Source organism: Pelodiscus sinensis, chromosome 24, assembly GCF_049634645.1.
Source record: "Pelodiscus sinensis isolate JC-2024 chromosome 24, ASM4963464v1, whole genome shotgun sequence".
Taxonomy (NCBI): domain Eukaryota; kingdom Metazoa; phylum Chordata; order Testudines; family Trionychidae; genus Pelodiscus; species Pelodiscus sinensis.
The window spans coordinates 17,134,285-17,158,916 of record NC_134734.1 but is presented as its reverse complement, the minus strand read 5'-3'; the positions used below and the strand labels follow the sequence as shown (position 1 = coordinate 17,158,916).

The 24,632-nt window shown below is 48.4% G+C and overlaps 1 protein-coding gene across 13 annotated transcripts in view; it reads right to left on the bottom strand.

The window, feature by feature from the left end:
* The window catches only part of MEF2D (myocyte enhancer factor 2D), a 223,051-nt gene that overhangs the window by 92,186 nt on the left and 106,233 nt on the right, over positions 1–24,632 (bottom strand). For all 13 annotated transcript variants that reach the window (XM_075907987.1, XM_075907988.1, XM_075907989.1 and 10 more), the window contains one exon: positions 4,782–5,057. In XM_075907987.1, the coding sequence (XP_075764102.1) occupies positions 4,782–4,835 (54 nt within the window). In that variant the 5' untranslated portion in view covers positions 4,836–5,057. The remainder of the gene's footprint in view (positions 1–4,781; positions 5,058–24,632) is intronic.

Sequence of the window (24,632 nt, the reverse complement as noted above, 5' to 3'; positions counted from 1 at the left end):
TTGTCACACCTGTCTCCTATATCCCACCCCACCTGCTCAAGGTCAGTCAAGGAAAGCCCTTCACGAAGGTGACAGTCAGGCAAGCAGGCAGGAGAAACTGACTTCTGCAGCCAATATTCATTCCCTCCTTGTTCGTTTTTATGCCCTCTACTCATTGTTATTTATTTATGGTAGCAAAGAGGAATCTGGTGCTGGATGAAGGTTCTATGGTGGTAGGTGCTAAACAAGCTGAGCCTACAATGTGGCTACATCTAGACCGGCATGATTTTCCGCAAGTGCTTTTAACGGAAAACTTTTCCGTTAAAAGCATTTGCGAAAAAGAGCGTCTAGATTGGCACTTTTTGCGGAAAAGCGTCCGTGGCCAATCTAGACGCGCTTTTCCGCAAAAAAGCCCCGATTGCCATTTTCGCCCGGACGGGAGCAGCATAGTATTTACGCAAGAAGCACTGATTTCAGACAGTAGGAAGTCAGTGTTCTTGAGGAAATTCAAGCGGCCAGTGTAGACAGCTGGCAAGTTTTTCCGCAAAAGCAGCTGCTTTTGTGGAAAAACTTGCCAGTCTAGACACAGCCTGTATGTATAAGATAACAAGCAAGGGATGACTTATCCCCATTTTACAACTTGGGGAAACTGAGGCATGGAAAGGGGCAATGACTTGCCCAAGATCACCCAGCAGGAGAGCTGGGAATAGACCCCAGATCTCATAAGAACAGCCAGACTAGGTCAGGCCAAACGTCCATCTAAACCAGCATCCTGTCTTCCCACAGTGGCCAATGCCAGGTGTTCCAGAGGTAATGAACAAACTAAGTAAGTGATCCAGTCCCTTTTACTCATTCCCAGCTTCCCAAGCCTGGGTGCTGTGCACTCGTCCATCTCACCTACTGCTCCTTTGCTCGTAAATGAGGTGGGGCAACTGGCTGTGACAGTCGAGGACAGTAACTTTACTGACTAGGAATCTGAGGCACAGAGATTGACTGACTTGCCCATGGTGAGTCCGTGCACAAAGCTGGGAACCGAACCCAAATCTTCCCATCTCGCTCCAGCGCTTTAATCTCAAGACCTTCCTCCCAACCTTCTTCTCACCAGAGTCTGGCTAGGGAAACTCATACACCATATAGCAGTTCAACCCCCTCCTCCACTAGTCATCACCCCCTACCCCCAATTCCCCATAACCTACAACTCACTTGAACCCCAGGCTTTGGCAGTGACTTCACTCTTTTCTTTCCAAGAGGGATATAAAACAGGGCTAGAGCCAGCCTTCCAACTCCAGGATTACTACATATTTTCCATTCATTTTAACTTCGAACAGGGCTCCAATAACCGGCTTTATATATGTTATAACCTCCCACCCAGGCATGGCATCCAGCAATGCCAGATAGCCGGGCTGCCCCAATAAAAAAGCTCCAGCTCTTTTAATAATCACTAATGCACCATTTCCTGCTCGTTATGGAAATAAACACTGCCCTGAGCAAGCGGGATGCTTTCAAAAATATCCCCCCCACCCTACCCCTTCGCCCGCCCAAGTGCAATTTTAATGAAGAAAACCTGCAATTTTCTATTGTTTCAGCATGGAACAATAAAGCTCCTGGATGGAACTTGCCACTAATAGTTTTTCGTTCAGCAGCAAAAGCCCGGTGCTGAGTTAGGAATGATGAAGAATCTCCGGTCAATTTCAACAGAGAAGCTATAGTCACTGATTTTGGGCTGTAGACCCATCCCCACGGGCTGCAGGTGAAGGCAGTGGAAGGTGAACGTGTGCGGCATTCCGCTTTCACCTTGAGGCCTCCCACATTTCTCTTTTGGATGCAGCGATCAGGGCGCTCTCGAAATCTTTCAATCCAAGGCGGCAACACTGTCACTATGGGTGTGTCTACACTGCATCTCTCTGTCGGCAGAGGGATGCAGATTAGGCAGGTCGACATTGCAAATGAAGTGGGGATTTAAATATCCTGTGCTTCATTTGCATAAAAATGGCCGCCGCTTTTTGCCGCCACTTTGTCGGCAAGGAGGTTTACAGGATCTGTCGAAAAAGGCTTTCTGTCTCCACAGATCCCCCTCTAGACTGCCGCTTTTTGCCGACAACGTACCGCATCGGCCAAAAGCGGCAGCCATTTTTATGCAAATGAAGCATGGGATATTTCAATCCCACTTCATTTGCACTGTTGACCAGCCTAATCTGCATCCCTCTGACGGCAGAAGAAGGCAGTCCAGACATACCCTATCAGAGCTTGGCTCTGGCTAAGAGCCCCCATGTGTTGAGGTCAACATTGCAAGACTGGAGGGTCTTTTTCGAGTTTTCTTGTTCTGCCCCTAAAACAAGTTTCAATCTGCAGCCCCAGCCTTTGGCATTCTACCGCCAGACAGACAAGCCATGTGTCCACATCATCTCAGTTGCACGCGCACCATAAAAACTTCCACGCTTGTGATGCAGAATCCCCAAGAAGGGAGAACGGGGAAGAGCCTGGATTGAAATTAACAAGGGGATCAAAAATAAAGGGGCGTACAGACAGACAAAGCAGCCTTTGATGGAGCACTTTACACTTAATGGCAGGGGTTCAATTCCTGCTTCCTGTGAAACCTGAGGAAGTCACCTGAAGCTACACTTCTTCAAATTCACAGAACTGCCGAGGTCCTGTTTTCCGAAGAGCCTCCCTCTGTTCTAATTCCTCACTGCGCACCTCACCTTATCCACCAAGCCACTGGAGGAGCCCCCCAACCTTCCTACCTTCTGGGCCCCCCTTACTCATCTTATGTCCCAAGGGTGCCATGTCTATCCATCACCTTGCTCGTGTTGGGTGACCCCGCATGCACCTTCCGGTCATGACGTGACTAACAGCTGCCGTTCAGGCAATGCAAATAGAGCCAGGTTTTCAAGAGTGCTCAGTAGCTCTTGTTGCATGTCAGGAGTTGGGATCTTTGGAAAATCTGCCTCCCCACCCCAGTCTTGTTCTCAACCCTGCCCTGTTCTAGCCACTCTATTAAACTTCCTCCCAGAACTAGAACTAGACCCCCAAAATCCTGACTGCCCCTTCCCCAGCTCTAACCACTGGGCAACGTGGGAACAGAACGAGGCACTCCTAATGCTCCTTCCCCTGCACTGACCACTAGACAGCACGCCCCCTTGGACCCAAATAGAACCCAGGAATCCTGCTTTGCACCTCACAGCACTGACCACTAACTCTCACTTTCTCCAAAACTTGAAAATGTAACCCAGGAGTCCTGACCTCCTACCCCCAGCACCTGCCGATCTTCCCACATGGAGTTTTATTACACAATAAGCACACCAGGGCTGTGAGAAGGGATAGGGGGTTGCAAGGCATGTCAGAGGCCTTTCTTTCAAACAAAACATTGCGCCCTGTGGATTGCTATTAAAATAACAGCCCCACTGGGGACATGGAATCCTTAAGGTAAGAACGATCCTGCTGCAGCGACAACCCACAACTTCCCAATATCAGCCCCTTCAAAGAGACCCCACTGCTAGCCACAGAACTGCAGGGCTCGGTGGCAAGTCCAGCAATCCACATGGGGTGCTGCAGACGGGTTGAGCTTTGCACATTATAAATAAGAGCTGCTGCTCTGATCTAAGAGAGAGAGAGAAAGCCCAGGCTGATTATCTGATCCCCATTATCTGATCCCCCTTCTGCTAGTGCAGACTTAACCCCTGAGATTATTTCACTTCCCTCACGTAACCCAATCGGCTTCAGTGGAGACAGAGCAGTGACATTGATGGATTATGGGCAGATCATTGCAGAGCCCAATCTGTGCCCGATGTATGGTGAATATACAGGGTTACAGCCCCAAATTACAGACCCTTTTCTCTTCAGATCTGGCAAGCAGCTGATGCTTTTAGGCAGAGAGCTCCCCCGCCCAATCTCCCATGTGTTGGCCGAGATGTCAGCTGTCACAGTTGCACATGGTAATCCAGGTTTGCCAGGGGGCCCAGCAGAGCCAAAAGACAACACTCATGCCCAACATCTTGCAGCTGTGAGAGGACAGACCAATACGCCATATGCAGACCATGGCCCCCGCAGTAAAACCGAGTGCCATTGCGACCTGGCGGGCAGGGTCAGGTTTGGCCCTGCCACCCCTTCAACGATCTGCCCCCTAAGATGTATGGGGTCGCAACCCCACATGCTGGGTCACAACGCCACTCACTACAATTTAACCCAGAAGCCCCTCCATTGTGATGGAGGAGTCTTCAAGCTAAATCCAAGCAGGCCAGGTCACAGCCCCCAAGGGAATGGGGGAGAAGAAAGGGGCATTTTCCATCCGGAATAAAAAGTTATGATAGAAAAGCTTTGCTGAGCTTTAAGAGGAGAACTCCAGCCCCAATTTTGCAGGAGGGCACCATTCGACAGTCACACCACTGCCTTGCAACCAGCTGGCGATGGCACCTCGACAACTCCTCTGGTGCAAACCTGGTTGCCTTACTTTTACTCCTTGGAGCTCTTTTCATCTGCTGATCTCACTGTGCTGTATAGAGGCGGAATTGTGTCCCTGGCCCACATCTGCCAAAGCGGCTAGTGATTGCGGCTGCTCCGACTTAAGATGCTGTAAAAGCAGATTTTCAGCGAGCAGATGCTCTGCACCATCTGAAAAATCAGCCTCTGCCTCAGTTTGGGCAGCCAAAATTGCTCATTACTCTGGGAAATGTAGGCCATTATTCACATACAGATGGAGAAATTGAGGCACAAACACATGGACGTTTGGTCTTGCACATCTGTAGGGGCGGGGAAAGGGCAGGACCAGCCCTAGCAAAAGTATCAAATCAGGAATTACCAACCTGTCGATTTCGCTCATCCGTGATACGCTGGATCTGAATCTTTTTCCTCCCCATCTTCTCCGGAAATCCTCACCGTACGGGGATGGCTTTCTTGTTTGGGGGAGGGGAAAATAACCCTGCTTTAAAACGTTTTCATGAAAGAATGTTTTCTTTGATGTAAACGGTTTTTTAAAACCAAAACCAAACAAAAATCCGGGTTGCTTCTTTCTCAGTTCATGTTATGCTGCCGTCTGGTTAATTCCAGGCGCTTTGTGCCTGCAGTGGCTGCTTGGAAACCTAGGGAAGAGAGGAAAAAAGGATTGAAAATATTTTTCACACATCTTCCTAATTATTATGATGACTGTAGTACCGAGGGTATGTCTACACATCAAAGTTATTTCGGGGTACCAGAGGTAACCTGAAATAGCTACCCCACGTCTTCACAAGCCACCCGTTAATTCGAAATATTTAATTTGAAATATCAGAGTTTTGAAATATCAGAGTTCTGTGTTTGGCCCACAAGATGTTCTGTTGACCATTGCTCATACACAGGGCTTCCAGATTTGGCTGGTTTCCATCCATGTCGTTTTTTTTTTCCTTACCAGTGTTACCACAGCGACACACACGTAAAGCCAAGGCACGTGAAGTGAGGTGCGCACCGATTGCACACAGCACTGACTGCGAGCTTATCGGACAGTTGACACATTGCTTCTCTCCCCCCAACCCTTGCTGCCTCTATCAGAAGAATAGGGGTGTTTCAAAGCAGCAGTGCTGTGTGGAGCCTCTTCCACTGACCCTGGGCTCCATGCAGCACTGCTGTTTTGAAACGCCGCAGGGAGCACGAGGCCAGCAGGGGACTGCTTGAGTTCCCTGCTGGCCCCATGCTCCCACAGCGCTTTCGCCTTTGAAGTGTAGTCGGGTTGTTGCTACACTTCAAAGGTGAAGGCGCCTGCATCGACTATTCGATTAGCCCGTTCATCTACATTTCATATGCCTAGTGCCATGTGCTCCCTTTGCATCCAATCACAGCGCTGCTATGGTTTACCTATCCTATCTCATAGGACTTGGAAGGGACCTTGAAAGGTCATTGAGTCCAGTCCCCTGCCTTCACAGCAGGACCAAGTACCATCCCTGACAGATTTGCCCCAAATCCTTAATTGGCCCCCTCAAAGATGGAACTCACAACCCTGGGTTTAGCAAGCCAATGCTCAAACCACTGAGCTATCCCTCCCCCCATGCCAGAAATTCTAGGCATGCCATCTCAGCAAAACTACCCTAGCCTGGGAGACCATCTTGCTTAGGACAATCTGGCAACCCTTTGAGATGAAGGAGGGCCATTCCTGTGGCTCACTCACTAGCCTAAATTGCCTATTGCTGGTCTAATGAGACAAGATAGACAATGGTACAAGAGAGGGAGAACTCCGGGGGCTGATTCTTAGTAACCCAAAGACTCCTTTATATCCCCCCACCCACCCCGCCAGCAGCCACAGGACTGGTCAACCATGCAGCCAATCTTCTGAAATGTGGACTTTCTAGCAACCTGGATATTGCTCATTCCAGACTGTGTCACTGTTGTGTGATTTATTTCAGTGGCTGGCTACCGGCCCTGTTAGACGAGGGGGTTCTCTGCGACTGTGGGGCCTATTTCCGTTCTTCCCTCATGGCACGAATCCGGGCAGAGTTCCTCTGGGTGGCGTCCACTGGCTCCATCGACAGCTTTGAGGAGCAGTGGGCGCTGTCCGGGGTTCTCTGCTCGGTGTCCCCATCCGGCTCCCTTATTTTAAACCTGTGACCCGCACTCCTTGACCCTGTTGTCATTTTTTGTCCCCCGGATTCAGTTGAACATGGGTTCAGTGTCCCCTCCCATAAGGTTGGGGAGGGGCTTTTAGAATGTGGGCGGGCGCACCTTCCCATGCTTTCAAATAGGCCCTCCACCTGGCTGACAATGACACTGTTAAGTGGCTGAGAACATGGGCGGCTTAGGCAAGGGAAGGCTTTGCCTTCCCAAACTGCCAGCCCGGCCACGCCCAAACTCCGCCCTCAGAGCCCTTACTATAAGTGTTCTGGGGGCAGAGTGTTGCTGCCCCCAGCGCCCACTCTCTTGGTGCTCCTGGCGGGGGAAGCTGGAACCATCTCCTCCTCTCCCCTAGTGCTCCGGGAGTCGTGCTGCACGCATGCTCCCCTTCCCTCTCTTCCCCTCCCCAGTGCTCCAGGGAAGCTGGGAAGCACTCGGTGCAATTCCCCGCTTCTCCAGGGAAGCCGGGGAGTGCTTAGCATGCTGCCCTGCCTCCTCCCCTCCCCAGGGGCGGGGCCTCAGCAGAGGGGGCAGGGCTGTAGGTGGGGCCGGGTACACAGTACATGCACTGATGAGCAGCACAAAGGAGTCTTAAAGCATATGGAAATTTCACTGATATCACGGCACATCCCCATTTTACAGAGGCACAGAGCGATTCATGGCCAAATTTCCAAAAGACCTCAGATGTCCACAAGGCACCAAAGGCAGCAATGAGATTTCAGAAGTGAATAGCAGGTGTGGAGCTCTTCGGAAAATCTGCCCTTTTTTAAGGGCAGGTCTACACTACAGGAGAAAGTTGAGCTAAGAGCTACAAGACTAGATGGAGGGGAAACTGAGGCAGCCCAGCGACTTGACCTCTGGGACACAGGAAGCTTGTGAAAAAGCAGAGAATGAAGCCCAGGTCTGTGGGTAACCACAGCCCTCCCTGCCTCTCCTCTTCAAGCTAAGTGCTAGCCCTCAGCACAGTAGCAAAGGTCACCTGCTAACTGGCCAGGGAGAGAGATCAGATGGGCAGAAACCTTTTCAGAGGTGTTCCAGAGAGGCTGCAGTAACCCAGCAAGTCAAAGCACCAAGCTGCCTAGCATTACAAGCCTGCCCCAGCGAGATGGCATGTCTCAGCAGGGAGTAGATCTAAGCCACATGCAATAGGATTCCAAAGTTGGCAGCTCTTCATTTTTTCTACCAGGCTGAGCCATTCTTGCTTACTGCCTCCACCTTAAAAGCTCTTAGCAGCTTCTTTTTCAGCCCAAGTGTCAGGTTTTGAGCCCTGCTCATGGACAACAACAGGGCAACATTTTTCACAATATCAAAATTCAGATTACGCTCTCTCCTTGACATTTCACATTTTAGTGAGGGAAATGGGAGAGACATTTATGCATATGCTTTCCCCTCTGCTTCTTTCTACAAGTATCCATAAAAACAGTAATCATAATATTGCATTGTATTACAGTGGCATCCTTAGGGCCTGAATGAGCATCAAGGCCCACTTGCTAGGTGCTGTACACAGCCCCAGCTCCTTCATCCTAAAATCACCAAGGACTTCACCATTCCCATTTCAGCTCTATCACACAAAAGGGAGCACAGGTTGAGCCAGAGAATTTGCCAAATCGCAGGAGGTCAATATTGTCTAGCAGCCTTATCAAGACTTCCACTGCTTGCTGGGTTCTGAGAAGACATTTAGGGATAAATTAGAGCTAAAGAACAGCACAGAACACGGAGAGCCAGGACTGGTCACTGTGAACTTTATGGGACTGCAGAAAACTTGGCCACACCCATGATCAGTGGACATCCAGCTAACTAAAGTCATGCTGGACCCTGGATGTTGCCAGACCAGAGAGGTTCAACTTGTACCGTTTTATGCACATGATGCTCCATTAACCTGTGGAACTCAGTGCCACAAGGTATCAGTGAGGCCAAACAACTTACCCAGTGTTCTACTGTACCAATAATATAAAGAAAGGACAGGAATCATGACTCTTAGGTCCCTGCTCTGACATGAAACCATACTCCCTCCCAAATCCAGAACACCCAGGAGATCTAACTCCCAGTCCCCCTGGCCTTACCACTAGACTACATGCCCAAAAAACAAGCAATCCCAGCCTTCCCTGACTTACAAGCTTGCCAGGAGGTTTGCCAATGTCCAATTTATTTCTTCTGTATCAGTTACTTTAATTCTGAGTAAAAGGGTTATGTCAAGGGATATATATATAAAATCACATTTGCTAATAATGCCATAAATAAATGGCACAGCAGCAGGCATTGGCTTCTTTGTTGGTCCTATTGACTCAAGTATCAAAGCATACCGGGTGGAAAGATTTCTTCTCCAAAACCCACTATTCATTTCCCATGAAAGAAGGACACTTGGAAGCCGAAGACATACTTAGTCACAGGAGGCCATGGACATACAAGCAACAAAAAAGTTCTTTTTACTTCCCCATTACTAGCGTACTTTACAAGGCCAAATTGTATTGAAATGACACCAGCTGAAGCCTTGTTTCCTTTTTTTTTTTCTTTCAATGTGTGCACCTTTCCTTGTGCCATTAATAAACAGCAGTGCAGCTGCAGCGTTGCAACAGTGGTACGGCGGTGGAAAAGCAACAGCAAAATGGAAGCAGGATCTCTAGGATCATAAGAGATGGGGGCCCGCTTTATAAGCCAGGTCAAGCCATATGAGACCAGCAGCTCAGTATGCTTACCAGTTACTGGTTAACCAACACAAGCAGGGATCTGCTCCAGTCCAGCCGGGCTCACTGCACGGTGGGTGGCCGTGGGGAGGGCGCTGAAGCGGTTAACCAGTTAAACGTAACATTTAACTGAATAACGGAGATTTTACATCCCTCGCGGATATCTACTTTACATTCATGGGTACCCGCATCAGCAGATGTCAATGCGGATATCCACAGCTCATGTCTGTGGCTGCAGATACAAATTTTGTATTGCGCGCACGCACTCACACTCACACACACACACACACACACACACACCCATGATTCTGGGGTGCATTAACAGGAGTGCTGTGAGCAAGACCCAAAAAGTCATTCTTCTGCTCTGCACTGATTAGCCCTCAGCTGGAGTACTGTGTCCAGTTCTGGGCACCACATTTCAAGAAAGATGTGGAGAAATTGGAGAAGGTCCAGAGAAGAGCAACACAAATGATTAAAGGTCTAGAAAGCATGACCTATGAGGGAAGACTAAAAGAACTGGCTTTGTTTAGTTTAGAAAAGAGAAGACTGAGGGGGGACATGACAGCAGTTTTCAAGCACCTCAAAGGGTGTGACAAGAAGGAGGGGAAAAAATTGTTCTCCTTAACCTCTGATGAAAGGACAAGAAGCAATGGACTTAAATTGCAGCAAGGGAGATTAGGAAAAACATCCTATCGGGGTGATTAAACACTGGAATAAATTGCCTAGGGAGGTTGTGGAATCTCCATCACTGCAGATATTTAAGAGCAGATTAGACATACATCTATCAGGGATGATCTAGACGGTACTTGGTCCTGCCATGAGGGCAGGGGACTGGACTTTGACCCCTCGAGGTCCCTTCCAGTTCTCCTGTGGACAGCCATGCGGCAGACGAGGCCGGCTGAGACGGCGTGGTGAGGAGCTGCTGAGGCAGAGGGCCAGGACCTGCTGCAGCTACGTGGCAGGAGGAGGCCTGCTCCGGTGACGGGAGGGGGAGGCCTGCTCCGGTGGTTGGGGCTGCCATGTGATGGGGGGGGGCTGGGGGCTGTTCTGGTGGCTGGGGCTGGGAACAGGATCTGCCGCATGGACAGGGAGGGAACAGGGTCTACGCTGGAGGCTGGGAATGGGACATGCTGCATGGCGGGGGAGGAGGGGACAAAGTTTCTGCTCTGGCATCCAGGAATATGTATGTGTTAAAAAATTGGGTGCCACAGTGGTACATATCCAAACCAGCACACATGACCTCAATACTGGTTTGCAAACTATGGGTCGAGACCCCAGACTGGGTCGCACACTGTCCAAGCATTGGGTCATGCTGTAGGACAGCCCGGTGAATAGCATGGGTGCTAAGGCAGCTTCCGGCCTCTCCTGGCACCATGGTTCACGCTGTGTCCCGGAAGTGGCCAGCAGCAGGTCTGGTTCCTAGGCGGGGGCACACAAGAGCTCTGCACGCTGCTCTTGCACAAATCGCACACACCCCCTCTGCAGCTCCTATTGGCTAGGAATTGGCAAATGGGAGTGGGGAGCCAATGCTCAGAGTGGGAGCAGTGCACGGAGCTCCGTGCCCTGCCCCCACCTAGGAACCCAGCCTGCTGCTGGTTGCTTCTGGGATGCAGCATGGTCCATAGTCCCAGGACAAGAAGGAAGCTGCCTTAGCGCCCCCACTAGTCACCAGGTCAACCTCCAGCAAGGTGACTCAGTACTGGGTTGCAAACCCATAGTTTGAAAACCACTGGTGTAGAGCGGTGATCTGGAGCTCTGTGACCTATGTCTGAGATTTCCAAAGGGCTCAGTACCGCCATTCAAAATTAGTTAGGGTTCTGCAAATAATGAATAAAGGTTGGAGACCACTGGTTAAGAGAATAAAACTTTCAGCTAGACTACTAGGAGGTCTGTCCCATGAATTAGCTCTCGGGGGGGGAGGGGGGGGGAGAGCTAAAAAAAATAAAGCTATTTGTTTAGTTTTCCCCCACTGAGATTAAACAAAGAATTCAAGTCTTTTTTTTATTTTTTTGGTCATCATCACAACTAGGGATGTAATGCAGTCATTCCCTGACTTACGAATGCACTGACTAACAACCAACCTCCCATTAACCCCATTATAGTATTTTCAAGTTGAGAACCATGTACGTCAAGTGGGCAGCGCGTTTAAGGGTATTTCCCACTTATGACCAAATTGAGTTACGACCAGGTGTTCGGAATGTAACCCGTTCGTAAGTCGGGGACTGCCAGTAGTGTAGTCAATTAACTGATCAACCAATAAGCAAAAGCTTATAGGTTAATGCTATCCTACAAGCATTTCTCTTCCCCTCCCCACCAGCAAATTTTTTAAGCAGGCTGGACAGCAGCCCGGCTTAGTCCCAGCTTGCACTGGATCCGGGACCTACCCCTGCTGCGGCTCTACATTTAAAGTGTATTAGGAGCCAGTCGGGCAGGCAGGCTCAGTTCCAGATCTTAATACATTTAAAAATCAGAAGAGCAGCAAGGAGGAGAGAGGGGACTCAGCAGAAGCCGGAACAGCTGATTCCTGGCTCACGCTGTTCCTCCCCCACCCCGCTGCACTTTAGCCTGCAGGCTCTGAATACCTTTAAAAGGCAGAGCCACAGTGGGGTTAGTTCCTGGGCAGGAGCTAACCCCACTGCAGCTCCCCCACTTATCGACTAATCAACAGAAAATAAATAGACTTGTCAATTCGTTGATTAAACTAAATTTAACATCCCTATAATCGACTATTCAATTAACGAATATTTAACATCCCTAGTCACAACTTGAAACATTTCTACTCAAAGGGTATTTGCTATTTTTAAAAGAGGGTTTCAAAGGAAAATTTTCATTCCACATAAGCTGGTATATTACTAGCTGTGTATACAACACAACAGGAAGGAGCCCGCTGCTGAAAATATACACAGTGGATCTCGGCTAGCATATATCAGCCTAGAAATGAAGCTGACTTACAAAAGCTCAGAATCTGATCCAATAATTGATGAGCATGGGGGGGAGGGGAAGAGCTCTGCTCTCATGGATGCTTCAAATTGGTTCTTCCTTTGTTTTCTGGTTTCCTTCATCTCAAATAGAAAGCATACAAGCTGAAAGGGCTTCATGTTCTGCTCAAAGAGTATGAAATAACGTAATACTCCGCTGTACAAAATCAGGCCTTTGGTCCATGTGGCCCAGCATCCTGTCTGTAACAATGGCCAGAACCAGCTGCTTTGGAGGACAATACAACTAACTTGTGAATGTACAAGTACGTAATAACCTGCTCATGAGAGAAATGTCTTCCTAATCCAGGTGCTTTGTATTTTGCCCCTGAAGCATGAGTATTTACATGCCCTATAAATGTTTCATCCTATTGTATGTAAGTGCACACATCCTTATTATCCATATAAATGTCTAATCCTGTTTTGCATGTGGTTATTGCAACCAAAATAATATCCAGTAGCAGTGAGTTCCACAGGTTAATTATATGTTACATTAAAAATGTGCAAGTTGGCAACCTTAACTAGCCCTTTCTTTTCAAAACTGGGCAGTGATTTTGGGTGCAGGCAGAAGCTGTTTTTTCCAAATGTGCTGAGTACTTGCACATACACCTCAAATCAACCAAAGTTAAGGGTCCCCAACACCTCTGAAAATCAAGCCCCACTCACCTGATGATGAGTACATAAAGGGTACCCAAAATTGCCACATTTGACATTTTAGGCCACCATTAGAGTTAACAGAAGTTCTCCACACATTCAGTATTGCACAGTTAGCTTGTGGAATTCTCTGCAACAAGGTATTATTAAGGCCAAGAGTTTAGCAGGATTTTAAACAGTGATTTGGATATGGAAGTTATCAGAGTTGCAGCACAAATAGTGGATGCTTTGCACTTCTGAAAATCAAGTGATAAGTGACGTGCCTCAAGTCACAGAAAGAAGCAGTGGCAAGGTGAAACAGCACTCCCCTTTCAGAAACATAAAGAAAACGTAGGAGTCATAATATAAGTCACCTACTTAAACCATGAAACCATATTACTTCCCAGAGCTGGGTATGGAACCCAGATGTCCTGGATTCCAAGACACACCTCCCCCCCACTCTCGCCCCCGCTCTAACCATTAGACAACACTACCTCCCAGAGTGGGAATAAAACCTAGCACTCCAAGCAATTAGTTCCTTCGTTTAATCATTAGCCAACACACCTTTCCAAACTGGAGGGAAAAAAAACTGACATCTTCACTGACAGGTCCCTCACCCTAACCACTAGACAACACTGTACAAACTTTTTTTTTTTTTTTGCACTGTTTCGTGTGTGTCACGATAGGGAGAAAAATAATGTGTGATTTCACAAAATTACCCCTCCCCCTCAAAACAAACCAAAAACAGCCCAAGACAAATTCAGACCTTCAAGAGAGGAGAAGAGGATTCAGAAAAGCAAGGCGCTATTAAGAGCCACTCTGAGATCTGACTGTCAGCGAATGGAGCTAGGTTAATCCTTATACAAAGGGGATGAATTGCAAGACAGGCTCTGCTGACAGTCCTTGCCTTTTCTTTCCTTTTTCAATAATGAGCAACACGGAGGCCCCCTGAGGCCGGAAAACAAGGCTCCCAAATCTGACAGCCCAATCAAGGCCCCATAGCCCCAGACGCTAAGCTTCATCTGGCCTTATGCTTATCATAAGGCAGGGCAGAGAATCAGAGATCTGTCTAGGTGTGGAACTTGGAGTTGACTCTTCTAAACTAATTGTTTGTATTGGAGACACCTGAAGCTACAGTATCTGGAGCCAAAGTGAGTAAGGATGTTTGGGTTCCATACCCAGCTTTGGGAGGGGAGTGTTGCCTAGTGGATAGATCAGTGTATTTGGAACTGGAGCTTTGTCTAAGAAAGAAGCATGGGAAACAGGCTGCTATCAGTGCTTGGGGTATATCTACAATGAAATAAAAGCCCGGCAGCATAACGACGAATGGCCTGACTCAGCTGATTCGGGCTTGCAGGGCTATAAAATTGCAGAGTAGATACATAATCGGACTGGACCCCAGCAGCTGAGACCTGAGAAAATCTCAGAGCCAGGACTCCAGTCTGAGTATCTATCTCTGCTATTTTTAGCCCCTTAGCCTGAGCCAGCTGACCCATGCTATGAAACTTGGGGCCAGGCAGTGTTCCCTATAAGCTAGGCACTTGTGCGGCTGCTCAGGAGAGATTTAAATGCTGCCCACCTGATTAGCAGAGCACCCACCACTAGGGCTTTTTTTTCCTGCTGGTGGTGCACATCTGAAAATACCTTGGTGCACATAAAAATTATTCTGCACGTGGATGGAAAAGATTAGAGGTAACATTGATGCCATGGGGGTTTTAGTGCAGTAGAGACCTATCTTTGGGGTCTATTCTCAATGCTGGCAGGGAGTGTAATTGAGAGATTAGAGCAGCTGGAAGAGGCATGCCAGAACACCTGGCTTCCATTCCCAATGCTGGACAGGAGAACTGCCTAGCGGTTAGAACAGGGGGAAACTGAAATGTGGTTTACTCCCAGGTCAGAGCAGCAGCAGGGTCTCAAGAATGGACACTGGCCTTTATTCCTGCCTTCATAAGGCAGCACTGTCCAACAGCAAGCATGGAGTTGAAATCCGGACCCCTCCATTCTGATTGTGCTCCAGATTGAGTACCATCTCAGGTGCGAGTCACCCACCATCTCATGTGAGCGCATGGCAGCTCCTGGTAGCTAGCACTTGTTACATGACTGAAATGGAGAAGGGAGCGAGGCATCAAAGTGGGTTTTCTCACCTGGGAAGCAGACCCGAGAGCAGCAGCCCCCGAGAAAAGTACAACCAAGAACTGAATGGGCAGGCAAAGAAAACGCCAGAGAGAACGAATCACCCCGGGGTCGACACAGACCAATCCACATGAAGGAAAAACAAGGAAAGGAGGAATGGACCTCATGAGACAGGGGTCATGCTGCTAGCCCAGGGGTGGGCAAAAGGGCCTCCCCGGGCTGGATTCGACCCGCAGAGGCCCTACTGCTCTCCCCACACCCAGGCCAATCAGGGCCTGCTCAGCTGATGGTTGACTCTAAGCATGGTGGCACTCCTTTGCAGGGTGGGGGCAGGAAGTAAGAGACGTTATGTGCTGCCCTTCCCCTGGCCCTGATTGACAGGGGTGGGGGGTAGGTAAAGGAGCAGAGGGTGCAAAGTCTCCTCCCTCTGCCAGGGGCACAGGTACCTAGAGGTTCTGTCTGGGGAGGGAAGACTTTGCGTGCTCTCCCACCCCCAGACCAATCAGGGTCTGTGGGTGGGGAAACATGGAAGTGTCCTGGCCCTACCCCTTCTGCCTGAGGCTCCACCCATTCTGGGCAGCCCAGGACCACTTCAAAAATTTCTGTAGTGGCCCCCAGTTAAAAATTATTCCCCCACCCCCGCGCTAGCCACTCAGATATCACTGCAGCACAGAGTGGCAGCCGGATTTAGTAGAGAAGGGGCTGCCCGAAGAGTTAGCAGAGATGAGTTCCGCACCCAGCTCTGCCTTAGAACCATGTCCGAGTCACAGGCCCGTTCTCTGCCTCAGTTTCCCCACCTACCAGTTGGCTGTACTGACTGTAAGCCCTTTGAGGCAGGGACAGTCTCTCACTAGGTGTCTGTTCAGCACCCACCCACGCAGGGGTAGGGAACCTTGTTTGGGGTCGGGGGCCTCTGACCCACAGAAAAATCAATAGGGGGAAGTGAAGTGAGAAGCAAAACAAAACAAAACCTGCCACACTGACATGGCCCCCAGCCGAGAAGCAGAAAGACACCCTCACATTCCCCTCACACACTGGAGCCTACGAGGGCCTGGGCTACTAGATTTTGTGGTCCTTCCTAGGCTCTGGGATAGGGATTTTCAGTGCTGAGGGGGAGTCCAAGCCCCAGAAGCCATATCCAGAGAAGCTGGGGGATGAATCCAGGCCCCGAACCAAAGGTTCTCCCCCCCCCCCAAAAGCCCAGTGGTTAGTCTGACCCACGTTCCCCTACCTTGAGCCCAAAGACTTTAGTTCCACTAACATTATGGTCCTCGCAATGGACAAATGCCCCAAGGGAATACATTAGGCGAGGTGACCTCGGGCGAGGCTTCTAATGCTGTAAGAAAAATGTGAACAGCAAAGAAGGGAAGCCTCTTGCAGGCAAACAGCTGCCAAAGTTGCGGTGGGCTTTATTTTGGGTTCAGCATCCAAGCAGAGGTGAAGGTGTCAGTCAAGACTCATCCAGCCCTTGACAGACACATTCTTAAAGGGGCTGGAAAACCCACTCACCTGCCTGGCTACTTTCAAGGGAGGGAGAGACAACCTGCCCTGCCCTTGCTGGGATTGTTTAACAACAGAAAATAAAATAGCTCAGGGTCTCACCTATGGGATAGGGTGAGCTGGGTGGCTGCCATGGGGTGTGAGAGATTGAGACAGCAACAGGTAAGGAGAAAGAGGACACACCTGCATTTTTTCAGTGATACTCCTACTTGGTTACATTACACATTTACAATCCACTTGTTCTTCCAAGTGGCTGGACTGGACGACTGCTTTAGAACAACCACAGAAAGGTGCTTTCTTTCAGCCAGTGCTTGGATGCAAGGGAAGTCTAGTTAGAGGCCATGGCATCCTGCACCCCATGCCATAATTGGCACCAGTGTCAAGTGGGCATAGAAATGCTGCATTCTGCATGGGTGCATGTGACCACCCAAGACGCCAGGCAACATAGGCAACTGCCACAGAAAAAAAAAAGGAGCAGGGAGATCTAATGGACAGAGCATGAGAATGGGAGTGAAGACATCTGGGTTCTGTTCCTGCCTTGGCCACTGGCCTGCTGAGTGACACTGGGGAAGTCACTTCTGCTGTCTATGCCTCAGTTTACCCATTTGTATAATAGGGATCACAATCAACGTTCCCTTTATTTTTTCCATCCATGTGTGGAATACATTTTGTTGTGTGCACCAAGACATGTGAGGATGTGCACCACTAGTAAAAACACACGCTGCCGGCTGTGGGCGCTCTGCTAATCAGCTGGGCGGCATTTGAATTTCTCCTGGGCGGCCGCCCAAGCGCTCAGCTTACAGGGAACACAGATCACAATGCTGACCTTTCTCTGTAAGACGGAAATGAAAAATTGCTATAAGAAATGGGAAGATTTATTGCCTACACTGTCCCATCCAAATCCAATATTCCATTTGTGCTGTCCTTCCATTGTAAATTCGCCAGGGCAGACACTGCCTCCTGCTATGAGGACATACAGTGTGGAACACGATGAGTCTCTGACCTTTGACTGCAACCGATCACTGCTACCCCAACACAAATAATATTGCACTGATCATTATTAAGGTGTGAGACATCATCTTTGTCCTGATAGACAACTATTACCATTTCACGCTACACAAGCACAAGCTATGTTACTTGTTAATTGTTGTTAATTATATGATACTAGCTTCTTATGATACCCAGTCACAGACCAAGAACTTATTGTTGTAGGCACTGTACGAAAAGATGGTTTGGGTCTACAGTGCATACAAGAATCTAGACCTCGTGCCTCTAGTATCCAGAAATCTCACAATCATGCACAGGTTTCTTCTCTTCCCAGCATTCTGTGAAGCACAAGTATTATTTCCATTTTATAGAAGGGGAAAGAAAGGTACAGGGTAGATCATGTAACTAAGCTAAGTCACACAAGGCTGGAGCAAACTGGGACCGGGCCTTTAGATTCTCTCTCCCTACCCTCACCCCGACACTACCCCATACAGTATACGGCTACCTTGGGGGTGGGGAGCTTTCGAAGAAGGTATGCAAATTGTGCTCGCATTTACATATCTTCTTCCGTTTCCCCCCCCCCCCAGAAGAGGATTTTCCGATATTTGGCCCGTCTACACGAGGCCAAATGTCGGAAACCCCTCCCTTTCTTAAGCCCCCTTATTCCTCGTAAAATGATGTGTGCGGGGGCTTCCAAAAGAGGGGTTTTGTCCCAACATTTGGCCCAGTGTAGACGGGCCAAATAACAGAAAATCCTCTTCCAGAAACAAAAACGGAAGATATGCAAATGCGAGTGCAATTTGCATTCCTTCTTCGGAAAAAAAACCCCCACAGTGTAGCTGTACCCACAGTCAGTAGGAATTATCTGGGGGAAGATCCGTGACATGTGTTAACCCAGTTGGTCAGACTCAATTACCACAATGGGCTCTTTTGGCCTGGGACTCTAGGACCAATCCTTCCCAGCTTTCACTCCAGTGATTTCAATTGGCCCTGAATTTCCGCAGGTCCCTTTGCCACCATGGTTTTTTTGTCCCCTTTATCTTTCAGAGAGCAGGGCATAAAGTGAGGCAGACACTCTTTAACACGCGGCTAGGGATGAAGTGGTCTCCATGGCAACCATTACCTTGCAACAGCTCTTCAGCTCTCCCTCCATTCCTGGAGTTTTTATGCCGTTTGGTGCAAGCAGAGGCAAGAAAAGGCGCTAAGAATTACCCCTGCAGGCTGACTGGCGTGCGCTCGCTGGTGCCAGAGATGCCCGCAGCTCAGGACCCGTTCAACGGCTTTCTCCAAACCATCCCCAATTACACGGAGCCACCGCTCACCGATTGCTAGGCCCGGCGACCCAAACGACTTTTATTCAAGTTCGGTTGGCATGCTCAATGGTGTGAATCCCGAACTTATAAAACAGGACTGCCTCACTTCATAGGGCAGGAGTGAGGAACCTAAGGCCCAGGGGCCTGATGTGGCCCCCCGGCTTCTCTGGATTCGGCTCCCAAGGCTTGAGGCTCTGCCCCATCATTGGGGAGCCCGCGGTGATGCCCCAGGTCCCTCCCCCTCCGTGGGGTCTGGAACACAAAATCTACTAGCCTGGGCCCCTCAAGGCCCTGGTGTGCGAGAGGAATGTGGGGTACACCTCTTTCTCCCTTTCAGAGGGGGCCACCTAGAGAGGAATTTGGGGGTTTTTTTGCTTCTCACTTGAATGCGGCCCCCGGTAGATTTTTCTGTGGGTCAGCGGCCCCCGACCCAAAAAGGCTCCCCACCCCTGTCACAGGGCAATCGTGAGGTGCTATAGGGATGTTGGTGCAGATGTAGGAGAGATACAGTGGGGCAGTGACAGCCCGCACAGCACATCTGGCTCTTCACTGCAATCTGACAACACCATGGCCTGCAACTTGGGATTGTGAATGGGTGGAAGGGCCCCTTTGTAAAGCATGCTAGACCCTGCAGAGGTGATGTGTGTTACTGGTATGGCCCTCTGGGAATCTGCCAGCATAAGGCTAAAGTCACGTCTGATCCAGGCATCCAGGATTCCACTCCAGGGTTTTGGTTCAAGCCTTGGCATCCCAGCCTGCCCTTTGAAATTTGCCTCTGGAGAGGCAGAAAGGACTTGCAGTTAAGACACCGGGCTGGGACTCAGGAGATCTGGGGCCAATTTTTTACTCTTCCACCATTCAATCTGTTGGCACCTCACCAGCCTGCATGCTAAGTGAGAACAGCTGTTCTTTTATTGGCAAGCATCAAGTGATCCATCACCTATCGCCCATTTCCAGCTTCTGACAAACAGAGGCTAGGAGCCTCCCCTCTGCCAATAGCCATTGATGGACCTATCTCCCATATGCAGGGCCAGATTAAGAAATGCTGAATTCCTATGTCAAGTTTAAAAAACCCCATAGTAGTAACAACCCCCCCACACACACCAAAAAAAAAAGTATTATTCTAACAGAAGGCACAATGAAAATAGAAATAATAAAGTTTCATATTTGCATATTTACCAGTATATAGGTGAGCTAAAAACTAATAATGTTATTGCATTTAGAGGCTCTTTACTTAACTTGTGCATAAATCCAGCACTGCCTCCATCAGTTTATCTAGTGCTTTTCTGAACCCTGTTAAAGTCTTGGCCTTCACAACCTCCTCTGGCACCTCTCAATGTGGGATCCCTTATGCAAAAGGGTGCTAACTCCAGCTAAGATGTCTAGGTGCTGCTGGACAACAAATAATTGCACAATTCAGAAGAGACCTATATAGGTTGAGGGACCTGGGTCCTTTAAAGCATTCGCAACCCAGGACTGGCTCCCGGAATGTCAGGCACTGGATCTTGTTGCTGCAGGGAGATCAGGTGACCAGTGGGGGTACTAAGGCAGCTTCCTGCCAGTCCTGGCACCGCAGACTGCGCTGTGCCCCAGAAGCAGCCGGCAACAGGACTGGCTCCTAGGTGGTGGTGGGGGGAGCACACAGGGCTCTGAGCACTGCCCCTGCCCTGAGCACTAGTTCTGCACTCCCATTGGCTGGGTATCTGCTGCAGGCTGCTTCTGTGGGCAGCATGGTCTGTGGTGCCAGGAGAGGCAGGAAGCTGCCTTAGCCCCTCCGCTGCACCGCTGACCAAGAGCCACTCGAGATAAACCCCTCCTGCCCCAGCCCTGCACCCTGCCCCCCTAAAGCCAAAGCTTCCTCCCACAGTCCAAAGCTCCCATCCGGAGCCCACACTCTAGTCAAATTATATTGGGCTGCAGCATCAATGATTTTCTTCAACTGGGTCATGAGAAAAAAGTTTGAAAACCACTGCTTTAAAAGGCCCCAATACATGAAAATGACCAACCCAGGAAGTAGGTTGATTTTTAGTGTGTCCCTTCTACAAGACACACAGCGAAGCGCTTGGGCTACAGAGTCTGTTAGGGAATGCAGGCAGCAACGAACTCCTGAATGTCTCCTTCCACCTCCTCGCTATTATACAAGTATGACTATCACAGCAATTAACAGACATGCCAATTAAATACAAGCAGGTGCTGGTTAACTCTGCGCTGAGTAATTCATACCCGACTCCAGCTAAATTGCTTTAAATTGGAGAGACGGGCGAGGGAGCAGAGTTTGCAATTTGCAAAAGGGGAAAAAATTCATCTCAGCTGGGGAATGTTTTTGCAAAAGCAGAGGTGGTTAGGAATCTGGGTCCATTGTTCCCATCCCCCCCAGGTTTAGGCAATTCAGTGAAAGGGTTTGTATCTCATCCAAATCTCTTACCACTGGATCTTTGTGTTATCCATATTAATCCCCTCTTTGAATCCTGCTAAACTCTGGGTCCCCCTGATATCTTGTGGCAATGAAATTCCACAGGCTAACTGGGCTGTGGATGTGGGGGGGGGGGAGTTTTATCTTTCGGCATTTTTTAATTTGCCACCTTTCAATTCCACTGATAACCTCCTTGCTTTTATGCGATGATGCAGGATGAACTGAAATTTTACATTAACCTGCATTTTTGTTGGCAGGCTTGTGGCTTTTCTTAAAGTTCCAGCTCCTGGAATCATGTGACTCTGTTAAGCTTCTCCTTGCTTTTTAAACCAACAGGCAAATAAAATCCTACATTGTACATATCTTTTGAATCTCATTATTTTTACTCCAAACCTATGAGTTGATGGGAAAGGGGACTGACTCCATTTTTTGAAAGTTTAGGGCTGAAAACACTGGAACAATCCCTACTTTTGCAGCCTTTATGCATGGGAGCTTTTCCATGCTCCTAATCATTCTTGTCACCCGTCCCTGAACCTCCTCTAATGCAAACCATCTCCACCAGAAGAGATGATCAGAACCCCATACTAGGACAGTGGGATCAAAAGCTCAAAGTGAAATTGACTAGAAACTGACCAGTCTTTTTTCATTGTTCAAGGACATTCAAATGTAAGGAAGCAGACAATCCACAGTGTGAAAAGTCACTCTGGATTTTAAAAATCCGTTCAGTTTGAATCATCTCAATACTATTACTAATACATTGGCATATCTTGTTTTAAAAATATTTTGATGTAACAGAACTGTAATTTTTTTTAAAGAAAAAACTATTTAATATCTCAAACAGCAAAAGACAAAGTCCCAAATGCATTTTTTAAAGGATTCCTGGAAAACCTGGCCATGATTTTCCAAGTAATTTGATATTTCCTTGTCCCCAATTTAAGATGCTTTAAGGGGCCTGATTTTCAGGAGTCTCAGAAAGGTCACTGTGTTAGTCTGTAACTTTATAAAGGAGTAGTCCTGTGGTACCTTAGAGACTAACAGAAATATATATAGTATCATGAGCTTGATGAAGTGGGTTTTACCCACGAAAGCTCATGATACTATCTATTTTTGTTAGTCTCTAAGGGCACATCTGCACAGCAGGGGAAAAAATCGAATTAAGCTACGCAGCTTGAGCTACGTCAATTGCGTAGCTTCAGTCAAAATAGTTTAATTCGGCTTTTGGAGCTGTCGACACAGCAGGAAATTGAAGAAAGAGACCTCTTCCTTCGTCTTCCTTTACTCCTCATGAAATGAGGGTTACAGGCGTTGGAGTAAGAAGTTCTCCAGCTCGCCATTATTTTGAAATAATGGCTTGCAGTGTAGACACGCTCTTTGTAATTTTAGAATAATGTCAGTTATTCCAAAATAATGCTGCTGTGTAGACATACTTTAAGGTGCTACAGGTCGACTTGTTGATTTTCAGGGAGTAGAGCTTTTTTTAGAAAGGCACGCCCCTTTCAGGTCTCTCAAGCTGAGTTCCTGAAAACTGAAGCAGGCAAAATGAGTAGGCTCACTTGAAAATCTTGACCACAATGTCTTTAGAAAGCCTTGTAGTTTCAGATCCCGCATTTCCCTGTCACAACAGGTATCGGTGGTTAAATCTGCCCTCTTTTGCATGTGCTGCAGAGGGCAAGGCCACCATGACTTCATGTAGCAGAAGCACAGTCTCATGAACTTAAGACAATCAAAGGTAAGTAACGTTTTTTTCAAAAGTGTGGCAATGGGGTCTAGTGGTTAGAGCTGAGGATGGCGCACAAGCAAGAATTCTAGTCCTTGGTATGGGAAAGAATATGGTCTAGTAATTATGGATACGGTTCTACTCTGAGCTTTAGAAGAACATGAGATTCTAGTAGCTGGAGCAAGGGGAGGGAGAATCAAAACATTTGGTTCTACCACCACATTTCTGACCCGCAGAGCATTTTTCCGTAAGAGGATGGAGAGTCTTAAAAAGGGAATGTTTGCAAAGCACAATGAGACTGCTAGATACAAGGCAGCTCTAGAAGTGCAAAGCATGAAAAACAGAGGTTTTGTCTTCTGGGTGTACTGTGTCACTGATTCAAATGACCATCTCCCCACCCCTGCCTCCAAAACCTGCTTTCCCAACCGCAGCTTGTTCAACAGAGCTGCGCCGAGAGGTAACCTGTCTGGAGCCCTTCACAGCATGCCTAGCTATCAGAGGTACAGGGATCCAGGCAGAGTTAAAGGTTAAGAAGGGATCAGAGGCAAGAGACAAAAGTGCTTAGAGACCTAAATCTCTCCTATGACGAGAGACCAAAAGAACTGGCACTGCTCACAGAGGAGATAAACGAGAAGGAACCTGATAAAGTTGATGAGATGCTGAATGAAGAAGGCAGATCGGGGGCTCTGTCCCATAATGCAAGTGGCAGGAGATGGTGGATGAAAGCATGATTTTTAAAGCTGATAAAGGAAAACTTTTTTTGCTTGGACAGCAATGCAAAGAGCAAGAATAGCCAGGAATACATTAGTATTTTTTTTTAAAAAAACAAGATGTTTTTGGGAAGGGAGAGAATTGCTCCTGTTTCCAGACAAATGCCAACCTCCAATCAGGATTTGGAAAACGCATTCCATGGGGCAGGAATCATAGGGTGTTGCTGCCCTAAAGCACCCCCTGCTGGCTGAGTATTTACATGCCTTATAAATGTTTCATCCTATCATATATAAGTGCATACATCCTTATTATCCCTATAAATGTCTAATACTATTTTGCATATGGTTACTGCCAGCCTGGATAATATCCAGTAGCAGTGAGTTCCACATGTTACTTATGTTTTCTGTCTCTGCATGGGATTCCCACTGCTCAGTGGGTCACTCAGAGTTTAATATGTTTTCCAGAGAGAGGTCAAACAAACAAAAGGTTCCTCTGTACCCTCTTCCTTTATCCTCCCCCAACTTTGGTATCCTCTGTGCTCAAGTCCCAGACACCTTCCAGTCTCTCTGAAATAAGCCTGGACTCTCCCAGGCTTTTTCTCCCCATTCATTTTACACAGTCTGAGGCTCCACAAGGTACTTTTCTGTCTTCCCACTCTGGGATAGTGCTCTGACCTACAGACTTCAGGGCCATCTCAGAAGCCCCATTTATTCCTGCCATTCCCCCCAGAATAGCCTTCTCTGCCCCTTTTATGAGGCCTCATAAAAGCCTCATAAAAGGCTTAACAGGCTGTCTTCTAACTCCAGTTAGTTCTACCCCCCCAGGCATGGGGCAGCAAATATACCACAGGCAGGGCTGATTAATCTAGGCTGGTTAGCCCGAGGCCTCCTGGCCTTTAAGGGGAAGGCCTCTCTAGGTATGTCCACACTGACACAGGGCCTGGACCAGCAATGGGCAACCTAAGCTAGTGCGTGGGCCATATGAGTGGCCCTCTCCATCTCAGTGGGCTGC